The sequence below is a fragment of the Anolis carolinensis genome, chromosome 2 (genome assembly GCF_035594765.1).
Source record: "Anolis carolinensis isolate JA03-04 chromosome 2, rAnoCar3.1.pri, whole genome shotgun sequence".
NCBI lineage: Eukaryota > Metazoa > Chordata > Lepidosauria > Squamata > Dactyloidae > Anolis > Anolis carolinensis.
Genome location: NC_085842.1, coordinates 30,393,502 through 30,404,769, shown reverse-complemented (window position 1 = coordinate 30,404,769; position 11,268 = coordinate 30,393,502). Strand labels below are relative to the sequence as shown.

The following is an 11,268-nucleotide window of genomic DNA, read 5'->3' as shown; positions in this document are numbered from 1 at the left end:
TCTGTGGGCACCTTTTACAACTTGGAGACAATAGAATTAGCAAGAAAAGATTCCCTAGCAGCTCCTACCAAATTATGGAAAACTTATGTCAGCCTGGTGTTTTATATGAGGGAGCACAGAAAGTGGTGTTGTGTGCAGTTTTTCTAAGGACATCAGCATTTTCCCTTAACTCTCAAGGTTGCTTAATGTAACTGTTACAAAGATGTTTGGTACAGAGCAGTGGCTTCTGCAGTTGCCTATTCCTCACCATGTCCAGCTACACCACAGGAATGAAGCAGTGTTAGTGGACGAGAAACCATTTTTCCTGGGCTCTGTAGAGAAGTTACGACTTTTAAGATTTAAAAACACTGTTTTAGTATTGCTAAAATGGAAAGAAAATATACAGCAACTGCAGGGGATACAAGCAGTCATAGAATCATAGAGTTGGAAGAAACCTCGTGGGCCATCTAGTCCAACAATCGCCAAGAAGCAGGAAAATAGCACTCCCGATAGATGGCCATCCAGCCTCTGTTCAAATGCGTCCAAAGGAGGAGCCTCCACTACACGCCGGCATAGAGTTCCACTGCTGGATAGCTCTCAAAGTTAGGAAGTTCAGTCCCCAAGTTACAAACATGATAGGTTCTATAGGTTTGTCCTTAACTTCTATTTGTTTGTAAGTCAGAACAGGTACATTTTCTAAGTGTAACTCCAGCTATATATATGTATATATATGTGTGTGTGTATATATATACTGTATATATAGAGGGAGGGGGGAGGGCAGAGGTTTTGGATAGCATAAGAGAGGATTGATATCTGTTTTGCTATCTCTGCCCATTCAAAAGATTTCCCCTCACTTTCTGTCCCTGTAATAATTGGATTTTGACAAATTTGTCTTGTTGTGGAAACAAGGGTTGGTGAGAAAGCTTTAGTGGAGACAGCTTTTCCCCGTGATAAGACTTCCAGGTGCGAATTTCCTTTTGGGGTAGATTCTCCTACTTCCTGTGGTCTCACCCCTGTTAACTATGTATGAGTTGTAAGTTGGATTTTTGTAACTCAAAGACTGTATGTTGAGAATGGAGTGAATTTGGATTCTATGGGGTCAGCTTCTACCACCTTTGCATCCTCTCAGGTGTTGGGGGGTCCGTCTTACAGACATTCCAAGTATGCTCCTTGCTACATTTGTAAGATGTAGGGGGAGATCTGGACTAGCCTCTCACCCTTAAACTGCTCTGCCATGGATTTGGGGATTGTGCCTTAATAAGTAAGAATTTATGCACCCTTGTAGTCCATTCTGCAGGCATAAAAAGGTGATGCAAACACTCCTATTGAATGTAGGGAGAGTGTGCAGTGTCATTTCATACGACCATGTATTATCTCAATGTTCGTTATGATACACAACAGAGCAATGGATCAAAGCATTTTAAGATACTCTTTGTGGCCTCTGTGACTTGGATATGGGTGGTTCTTTGTCTTTGCAGAACCTGTTTTGAAACTTGAATTACTCAGCAGCTAGCATGTACACTTTGTTTCTGATGACAAGCATAAGTTTTAATAATATTAATACAGCCAGTCACAAGTAAGTAAAAATTATAACAACTTAAAAGTGTCAAAGGCAAGTAGCCGCATTCATATTTTTTTTAAAAAAGACAACTGCTATTCCTCTAAAAGACAAGACAGAGAGGAAATGATCCAAGAGTTTGTAAAAAAAAGTCTTATTTGGTGGCTGAAGAGACATCAAAACTGTACAGATGTATGAAAAAAGTCCTGGGGAAATATAACAGAGTGGATGGGAGGTAAGAGATCAGCTCCAGACCTATCTAAGCTCCTCTCGCGTCTTCCCTACTTTCTTGGGCAGCTTCTTGGTAGAAGCATCTTCCAGCTCCTTCGACTTGTAGTAGTGAGGGGCCACCTCCAGCAACCACGTGCTGTCAATCTCTATGACCTACAAGGAAGAGAAGGAACTGTACTGTGGGCTTAACAATTAGGATGCATTACATTTAATACCCCACCTTTCTTCTGGGGGAACAAGTGGCTAACAACAGATTAAAATGCAGCTAGCGCAGGCATGGGCAAACTTTGGCCCTCTAGGTGTTTTGAACTTCAAACTCCCACAATTCCTAACAGTTGGTAGGCTGTTATGAATTGTGGGAGTTGAAGTCCAAAACACCTGGAGAGCAAAGTTTGCCCATGTCTGAGCTTGAGTCTATTTGATAAAAAAGGTTAAAAAGAATTTAGATTACATTTTTAAAACATCAACAAGGCTCCTTCATTGGAGATGCAACTTGTTGTCTCTTATATTATTCTGCTGCTTGAATGAAAAGCTCAGCTCTAGGATCTCTTCAGTGCCAAATATGACTGAACTGTAGCTATCCCACACAACACTGGTTTCTTTGCTACCATGCCGTCTCCAAAATACCTAACTATATCTGACAATCCCTCAGGGTTTGGCTATATGGATATGAATGTTTGCCAGAAAGACCCTCAAAAGGCCACAATACTAACCTGTCTCATGAATTCTTTAGTTGTGAAGACCAGTTCGTGATAGATGAGCCACCGTGGCTGTTCTTCAAACAGAGAACTGTTTGGGTGGACAAACACTGTCTGCTGGTGCTTAACTGTCTTGTAACCGGTGCGGGTGAGACGGGCCGTGTGATAGAAGAAACCAGCAGTGATGGCCTGTGGACAGAGAGCAATGGATGCCACAGAGTCAAGACAGGTGTTGCTGTTTGAAGTGATCAATGTCCAGGATGAATTATACTCAAGTTTTCTCCCACTCTCCCAGTGAAGGTGGGATTATGGCAACAATGCACTATTTTTGTATCAATAGTACCTTAGTTAGCCTAATCTATTTGTTTTAATTATTCTGCTCTAAGCATGACTAAGTTTGGCTCCAACCCATTCCATTCATTTATTTTTACATTTATGTGTGTTCTTAATCTAGACTCTACTGTGGATCAGTTTTATGGCTGAAAAGCCCAGACAGGATAAACAACTAATTAGAAGTTTCCATCTACAATTATGAAGCAGAATACATGGTTCATATGAATTCTCAGAGTGGAAGATTCCACGCTGGGAAGACGACACAGCTTTGGCTCTAAAAGTTTTCCCCAGGAATGTTGTCTAAGATAACTGTAAGGCTGTATTCCTACCATACTTTTCCAGAGAGCAACAAGAGAAAGGGATGCTGGCACCTTACGGACTGGGATGTAGTCTCCCTCACTGGAAGTGATGTCCACTTCAATGCGTTCCATCAGTCCTTCCAGCTGTTCTCGCACGTCCCTGGCTCGCCTCATGGAGCGGAACTGGATGAAGTTCTCATAGCACCACTGCATGGAATAACCACACTCCACCCACTGAGAGAAAAGAGAAGCAGATTCACATTTTTTTGTAACAGCTGAAACATTCCAGCTGACCTGACTACAGCTACAATTAATGACTACTACCATCAATGTCCTGCCAAGAGCACCTAACCTAGAAAATAAATTGCAATCACCTGTCATCAACAGAGGGCATTCTCATCACCTGAAGCCACCCAGCAACAATAGCCTAACCCAGGCAGGAGCAAACTTAGGCCTCTGGGTGTTTTGGACTTCAATTTCTACAATTCCTAGCAGCGGGTAGGCTGTTAGGAATCGTGGGAGTTGGAAGTCCAAAACACCTGGAGGGCTGAAGTTTGCCCATGCTTAGCCTAACTTATATAAATCTACTACTGAGAGCAAGATCAGACTGGCTTCCTTCAATGATGAGTTAAAAAGCAGTCGCTCAAGGCGAAAGAGTAAAACCAACCCTCCCTTGGTTCCAAACACATAGTTATTTAAGTAAATGCATAGAGAGGGTCACATTTTCTAAGGAAATGTTAACATCAATATTCTCATCCCTTCATGAGCCAATTAACAAAAGACTAAAATCAGTAATGCCTTCAACATCTGAAAGCAGAAATATTATGTAACGTAATCGCAGTAGGATTGTGTGCCACAAACTGCTTGTGACAGTTATATGTCTGGTTAGCAGTCTCAAAAGGTTATCTAATCAACCCTGCAATTCCAATTAAATATTTGTCTAACTGGTGATATTAATGTTCCAGTAATGGAGGAAGTCACCACACAATTAAGCATCCTGATGTAAAAAATCCACCTTGAATTTTAGCATCACACTTAAATTTTTTGGTGAAATGTTCTTAAACTAGCCTGATGGCTAAAAGGCTGCAGCCATCTTCTCCTTGGCCCAATTTCCAAACTCCCCAGACCTGGAAGTTCCTTCCATACCTGACTGTAAACATTGAGAAGAACAAGATGGTCTCCACCGGGCAGGAAGAAATTCATGCGGGCGTTGTCAGCATGGACCACTTTGTCCTTGGGCCGGTAGAAAATGGCATTGTTGACTGAAAGCATGGCGGCGATGGTGAGAATCTGCTCTGAACACTTGTACCTGGAGAATCCCCCCCCCAAAGGAAGCGAGGAGGGTTGGGTGAGCCTTGGCAAAGGAGCAGCAGCAGAACTGCCTGGATCCAAGCCAAGAGCCTTGCCCTGAAAAGCAACCAGGGAGCGAAAAGGACTATAGGATTCAGGAACTGGAGGGAGAAAAGTTACAGAAAGACACCCAATCTGTGGAACATGTATTGGGCAAAAGACTGAATAGTACATTGTCCTCTCAGATCAGGTTTTTCCACTGGGAGACTCCACATTTTGCAAACAAATCTACTTAATGACATCTAATTTGATAAAAAAATGTTAATTTATTACTAAATAACATTAAGTGGGTTGTTGTGGATCCTCTGAAGATGTCAGCCAGAGATGCAGGCAAAACATCGGGAGAAAATGCTGCTAGAACACGGCCATTCAGCCCAGAAATCACACAACTACCCAGTGATTCCAGCCGTGAAAGCCTTTGACAATACATAAATTATGATAAAATAAATATCATAATTTAAGATTCTTTTAAAAAGTATATTTAATATTTAAAATTTAACCCTTAAAGGAGATCCTGCACTGTCAGTTATATGTGCGACAATGGACTTCTTTTTTGTATTATATCTAATGGTGCTAACCTCCAAAAAACCCCCCCAAAAAACCCAAAACAAAACACTTTTACAGTTGGGGTTAAAGTCTGAAACACCTGGAGGGCCAAAATTTGCCCATGCCTGGTATAACTTTATGTCAGATAATATAATTTTATAATAAAAAACACATTATGCAAGTAGATCCAAATGATTTACAAAGTTGTCTCTAGAACTTTAAGTATTTCCAGATTTCTTGGAATAAAATGCACAAAAGACTGAACTAAGCAAGGACAAGAGAGATAGAGGTCACACACTTCACTCGTGATTATTGAACTTAACAAGGCTAAGTACATAATTAACTGGCTTGGAAAAAAATCCAGGAAGACAGAGAACTGGGACTCACTGTTCAGAAGCCAGGATCATCTTGGAGAGCATAGGATCCACAGGGAGCTCTGCCATTTTCCGGCCCAGCTGAATAAGGAAGACAGGAAGACCACACTGGATGAAACTCAGGGCACAACAGCTGGCTTCACCGTGAGTCAGTCTTAGTGTGTGGGCGGCAGCTGCAGGCAGACACTTTAGCCTCATCCAGAGACAAGTGATTCCAGTGGTGACAAATCCCTTGCCCAGAAGTGCACCCTTCGCTTTTATAATATATTTATTTACTTTTATCCTATTTTTCTCCCACGAATGGGACTCAAAGCGGCGTACACAAGACCGCAACAGATACATAATACAAAATCCCTCATCCCACAACCCAACCTATATAGACAATAAAACACACTTTGTAGAAACCCAAATTATAAAGATATGGACAGGTTGCTCACCTGTAACCATGTTTCTTCGAGTGTACTCTGTGAATTCACACTAATGGAGAAGCTGCGCCTGCGCAGGTTCCGACGGAAACTCTTCCAAGCTGAAGTTCAAATTTTGGCGGTAGCCACGCCCCCCCTTCCCAAGGGGCATATAAGGCAGCCCCAGGCGCCCGCTCTCCAGTTCCTACGCCGCCAAGGCAACGAGAAAGGGAGAGGTTTGCCAGAGGGGAAGGAAGGGCGGGTTTGTGTGAATTCACAGAGTACACTCAAAGAAACATGGTTACAGGTGAGCAACCTGTCCTTTTTCTTCGTGTACTCTGTGAATGCACACTAATGGAGACTGACACGCTAAGGTCCCGGATGGTGGGACAAGGCAAACTCGACAATCAGTGAATGTCCAAACATATATTTATTAGGACATATTGAGATAACAGTCCCAAGAGACCAGTGCAATAAATTGTCCGAAAGGACCAGTGCAATGCAAACATGAGCATAGTAGAAGAGGAAACATAACATAGAAATTATTCAATAAACATGATAGAAAACACGCAATTGCGTATAGTGCATATAAACGCTCTCCCAGGGGGGAGAGGGGAAAAAACATCATGGCCTTTGACATATCCGCCAGGATCAATAAGGCGGTACAAAGCAACAGAGCAACTGCTCAACACAATCAGGGAAAAACATATCCCTAGAGGTAGGTATGGGGAAAAAGACCGGCCCAAACTTGAAGGAGAGGTATAGAGAGTCACCTGCGGGTGAATATAAGGAGAAAAGACGTTTGAGAGTCAGGAGAGGCAAGATGAGAGTACTGATCTTGCGAAGGCCGAGTCCTTTAAGGCTTTATTGTCCAGCCTGTAGTGAGAGACAAACGTAAGAGGGTTTGACCAGATAGCCGCTTTGCATATGGAGTCAAGCGGAATACCCCTAAGGAAGGCGGTTGAAGCCGAGAGGCCCCTAGTCGACCTCGGGCGGATGGATGGAGGAGGAGGTCGCTTGGCTAGTTCGTAGGCCAACTCAATGGCCTGAGCGATCCAGTGGGACAGTCTTTGGGAAGAGATGGGATTACCCAACTTGTCCTGGACATAGGCGACAAAGAGTCTTTGTGTCTTACGGATGTCCTTGGTACGGTCCCTGTAGAAGAGAAGTGCCCTTCGAACGTCAAGAAGGTGCAGTTTTTGCTCGAGAGGAGAGGAGGGGTTAGAGAAGAAAGCTGGTAGGACAATGTCCTGGTTGAGGTGGAAAGCTGACACCACCTTAGGGAGAAAGGTAATGTCCGGGCGAAGAACAGCGCGGTCATGGTGAAAACGTAGATAAGGCTCGTCGACCCTGAGAGCAGCAAGCTCAGATGGCCGTCGTGCCGACGTGATCGCCACTAGAAAGGCCAACTTCCAGGAAAGCAGACGGAGATCGGTCGAGGCAAGCGGTTCGAAGGGAGCAGAAGTGAGTTGAGAAAGTACAAGTTCGAGGTTCCAGCCCGGCGTAGGTGGTAGCGACGGCGGGCAGATGTTATTGTAGCCTCGGAGAAAAGTTTTGATCAAGTGGTGAGAAAAGAGAGATGGCTGACCGTGGCGTTGAAAGGACCAGGAAAGAGCTGCGAGATAAGCCTTAATAGAAGCGAGAGAGAGTTTCTTCTCGATGAGGGTCATGAGGAAGTCGAGGACCACCGATACCGAGGTCGGAAAGGTGTCGACGTTACGGGATCGAAGGAAGGCGTGAAAGCGAGAGAGTTTATAGGAATAAGCCTTGGTAGTAGACGGCTTATGGGCTGCCCGAAGGACGTCTTGCAGGTTCTGCGGAAGGGAGGCTAGGTAAGAATCCTCCATGCAGTGAGATGAAGGGAAGGGAGGTCCGGGTGAAGAATTTTGCCGTCCTCCCTTGAGAGAAGGTGCGGCGAGGGAGGCAGAGGGCGAAACGTTCCTCTGGAGAGACGAAGAAGGGCTGGATACCACGGTTGGCGGGGCCAGGCCGGAGCTATGAGAATCGCTGTGACCGAGATCGAGAGAAGTCTTTCGAGAACTTTCGGTATGAGGGGAATCGGTGGAAAAAGATAAAGCATCTCCGCCGACCAGTCCAGCAGAAAGGCATCCCCTAGACAGCCGGGGAAGGAGTTCGGGGGAAGTCTCGCTCCGTAGCGGGGTAGCTGAGCGTTGTGGGGAGACGTGAAGAGATTCAGAGTAGGGCGTCCCCAGTGGAGGAACAGACCGTCGAGGATCTCGGGATCAAGCTTCCACTCGTGAGAGGAAGATGTCATCCTGCTGAGGGCATCTGCTAGGTCGTTTTGGGCGCCCGGCAGGTGGATTGCAGAGACCTGTACGTTGTGGGCTATGCACCAAACCCAGAGACGGGAGGAGAGGAGCATCAATTTCCTCGAACCCGTACCGCCCTGTTTGTTGATGTAGAATACTGCTACGAGGTTGTCCGATTGAATGAGGATGGACTTGTGACGGATGAGGCGGGAGAATGCTTTCAGGGCTTTGAGAATGGCGAGAAGCTCGAGGAAGTTTATATGGTTGGCCCTCTCGGATGGGGACCAAAGATCTTGAACCGTTAGACCGCTCATGTGGGCTCCCCAAGCGTAGGTGGAGGAGTCCGTGGTTATGGTTAGCGACGGCGGGGCTGGATGAAATGGGAGGCCCTTGCACACGTTTTGGTGAGACGTCCACCATGAGAGGGACTGGCGGACGAACGACGGTACCGACAAGTACTTGGAGTTGTGGTGGTAGAACGGCTTGAAAGTGTCTATAAACCACCTTTGTAGGACCCGAAGGCGCAGCCTGGCAAACGGGGTCGTGAGAAGGACTTGAATGGCACGGGCTCTGACCCTCCGGGCGGATCGACAAAGGGCGATGTGGTGGCGGAGAGCTAGGAATCTGTCGAACGGTAGTGAAACAGTCTCTGTGACGGAGTCGAAGAGGGCCCCGATGAACCGGATTCGGGTTGACGGGGAGAGATTTGACTTCTCGGAGTTGAGTTGGAGGCCGAGAGATTTTAGAAGACGCAGCGTGAAGGAGACGTGGTTTTCGAGAAGAACCGGATCGGGCCCGACGAGAAGCCAGTCGTCCAGATAAGGAAAGACCGTGATGCCATGTAGCCTGAGGTGGGCCGCTACGGCGGTGACGACCTTGGTAAAGACCCTTGGGGCCGTAACGAGACCGAAGGGTAAAACGGTAAATTGGTAGGTTTGGTCAAGAACTTTGAAACAGAGGAACCGTCTGTGCGCCTCCCGTATCGCCACGTGGAAGTAGGCGTCTCGTAAGTCTATGGAGGCAAAGTAGTCTCCCCGCTGCAGCATCGTGAGGATAGAGGCAATAGAGACCATCCTGAATTTGGAAGGGCGAATGAATATATTGAGGGCCCTTAGGTCCAGAATGGGGCGTAGCCCGCCCCCCCTCTTCGGGACTGTAAAGTATCTGGAGAAGAAACTTAAAGGGTCCAGTTCGGGAGGGGAGGGACGGATGGCCCCTTTGGCCAGTAATGCATCGACTTCGGCCAGTATCTCTGGGGAAGGAGTTGAGTAGAGAATGCGACCTGTAGGTGGGAGGTCCGTGAACTCTAAGGCGTAGCCGTCTTGGACAATGCGAAGAACCCATGCATCTGAAGTAATGGACTCCCATTGATTGTAAAAGGGGGCTAGGCGGTCAGCAAAGGCACAGGAGGGTTGAGGCAGCGTGGGCTCTATAGCGGTAGCGGGCAAGGAGCTTTGGCAGGGGTTGGCGTCAGGTACGCCGGTTAGCCTGCGGAGGAGCGGGGGTGGTTCGACCGCGTTGCTTTTGCGGATGAGGTCCCCGACGAGGTTGGTGATGGGTTTGATTATTCGAGCCCGAAGGCCGCCTGAAAGAGTGGTGTCTGAAAGATTGCGGCGGGAAGCGGCGGGAGCGGTGCGGGAACCAGCGGGTGCGCTGAGGTTGCGGTTGGTCGCCACATTTAGACGCAAGAATTTTAAAGTCATGATTAGACTTGAGTTTGTCATCGGTACCGGAGTTAAATAGTCCGAGCGCGTCAAAGGGAAGGTCCTCAATGACCTGTCTGGAAGATGAGGAGAGACCCGAAGACCTCAGCCAGGCGTGGCGGCGGATGGATATCGCGTGGGCAATCATCTTGCCCGCAGTATCACCTGTATGTTTCGCCATTTGTATTTGGTGGTGAGCAAGCGAGTCTGCTTCCTGTTGGAGGGTAGTGAGGACGGAGCGGTCTTCGTCCGACATCTTAGCGAAGAAGGGCTGTGCCTTCTCCCAGATAATCTGCTGGTAGGCACCCATGCAGGCTCCATAGTTCGCCATGCGGCAAAGCAAAAGGGCTCCAGAGTAAAGTTTTCGACCCACGGCGTCGAAGCGCTTCCCTTCTCTGTCGGCCGGAGTGTTCGACTGACGACCTGAGGATTGAGAGGCCTTAACGACCAGGGAGTTGGGGTCGGGGTGGTGTTTGAGACACTCCAAGGTATCATCGTCGGTACGGTACCAAGTCTCGATCCTTTTCGAGGTTGGAAGAATGGAGGAAGGGGTTTTCCAGGAGGCCTGGATAACGTCCAAGAGATAAGGCAGGAAAGGGAGCAGCGTGGCCGGCGGAGCTTGGGCCTGCACCCTTTTGAAAACTGGATCAGACACGGCTTTGGAAGTCTGCTTGATCTCCAAACCCAGGGCGTCGGCCATTCTGACCATTTGATCAGAGAAAGCACGAATATTGTCAGTAGGAGAAGGCGTGTCAGCCTCATACGCATCGTGGGGAGGAGAGAGGTCGAGACCGAGAGAGACCACCGAGGCCGAGAGGACAGAGTCTGGGCGGTCAATATCAACATCTTCCTCCTCAGCCCCTTGGGGGGACTGAGGGGGAGAAGAAAGCACAGTCTCGGGAGGAGGCATGGCCTCGCGGGAAGAGAGGGCCGGGAGCCGGGGATCCTTGGTCGCTGAGGCCTGGGCTGCTCGAGCCAGGCGAGCCGTTTGTCTGCCACGCTCCGGTGTCGAGGTGGGAGGGAAGAGCTGTTGGCGCGACGAGTGAGGCGGCGCAAGGGGCTCCGGCACCGGCACCCTGACCACCGTTTGGGTAGAGTGGTGGGGTGAGTCCTGCAGCTCCCCGTCAGACAGGGGGTGCAATGGAGATTGAGAAACATCTCTAGGCCTCTGGGCTGGCACAATTGGAGAAGACCTTCTCGAGGAGGTTGCCGAGGAAGATGGCGGGTCTCTCCTTGAGGAGGCTGAGGAAGAGGAGCGCTGAGTCAGCCGTTTCTTTGTCGGCGGTTGCTTGGATGCAACCCTCAAGGACTTGCCAGGTGTGGGAGGAACCACAGCTGAGTCAGATTGCGCTCGACGAGACTCCTCGTGAGCCCTTTTAAAGGCTATTTTGATAGCAGAGGAGGACGGAGGGGAGCCGATACGAGAGCGGATCGAGGTCACCGAAGCCAGAGAGCTCGACGTCGAGGAAGGCCCCACCTTTCCGGAGCGGGTCGACACGGTAGCCGTCGTCACAGTACACGGT

The 11,268-nt window shown here is 48.1% G+C and overlaps 1 protein-coding gene across 3 annotated transcripts in view; it reads right to left on the bottom strand.

The window, feature by feature from the left end:
- Positions 1-1,501: 1,501 nt before the first annotated feature.
- dhx16 (DEAH-box helicase 16) overlaps positions 1,502-11,268 on the bottom strand; it is a 32,348-nt gene continuing 22,581 nt past the window's right edge. Inside the window, exons 16-20 of one of the 3 annotated variants that reach the window (XM_008105610.3) lie at positions 5,382-5,449; positions 4,245-4,407; positions 3,171-3,332; positions 2,482-2,655; positions 1,502-1,921 (exon numbers count right to left, since the gene is read on the bottom strand). In XM_008105610.3, the coding sequence (XP_008103817.1) occupies positions 1,793-1,921; positions 2,482-2,655; positions 3,171-3,332; positions 4,245-4,407; positions 5,382-5,449 (696 nt within the window). In that variant the 3' untranslated portion in view covers positions 1,502-1,792. Of the gene's footprint in view, positions 1,922-2,481; positions 2,656-3,170; positions 3,333-4,244; positions 4,506-5,381; positions 5,450-11,268 lie in introns of those variants that run through there. The other 2 variants (XR_010002492.1, XR_001730026.2) reach the window with 2 other exon arrangements.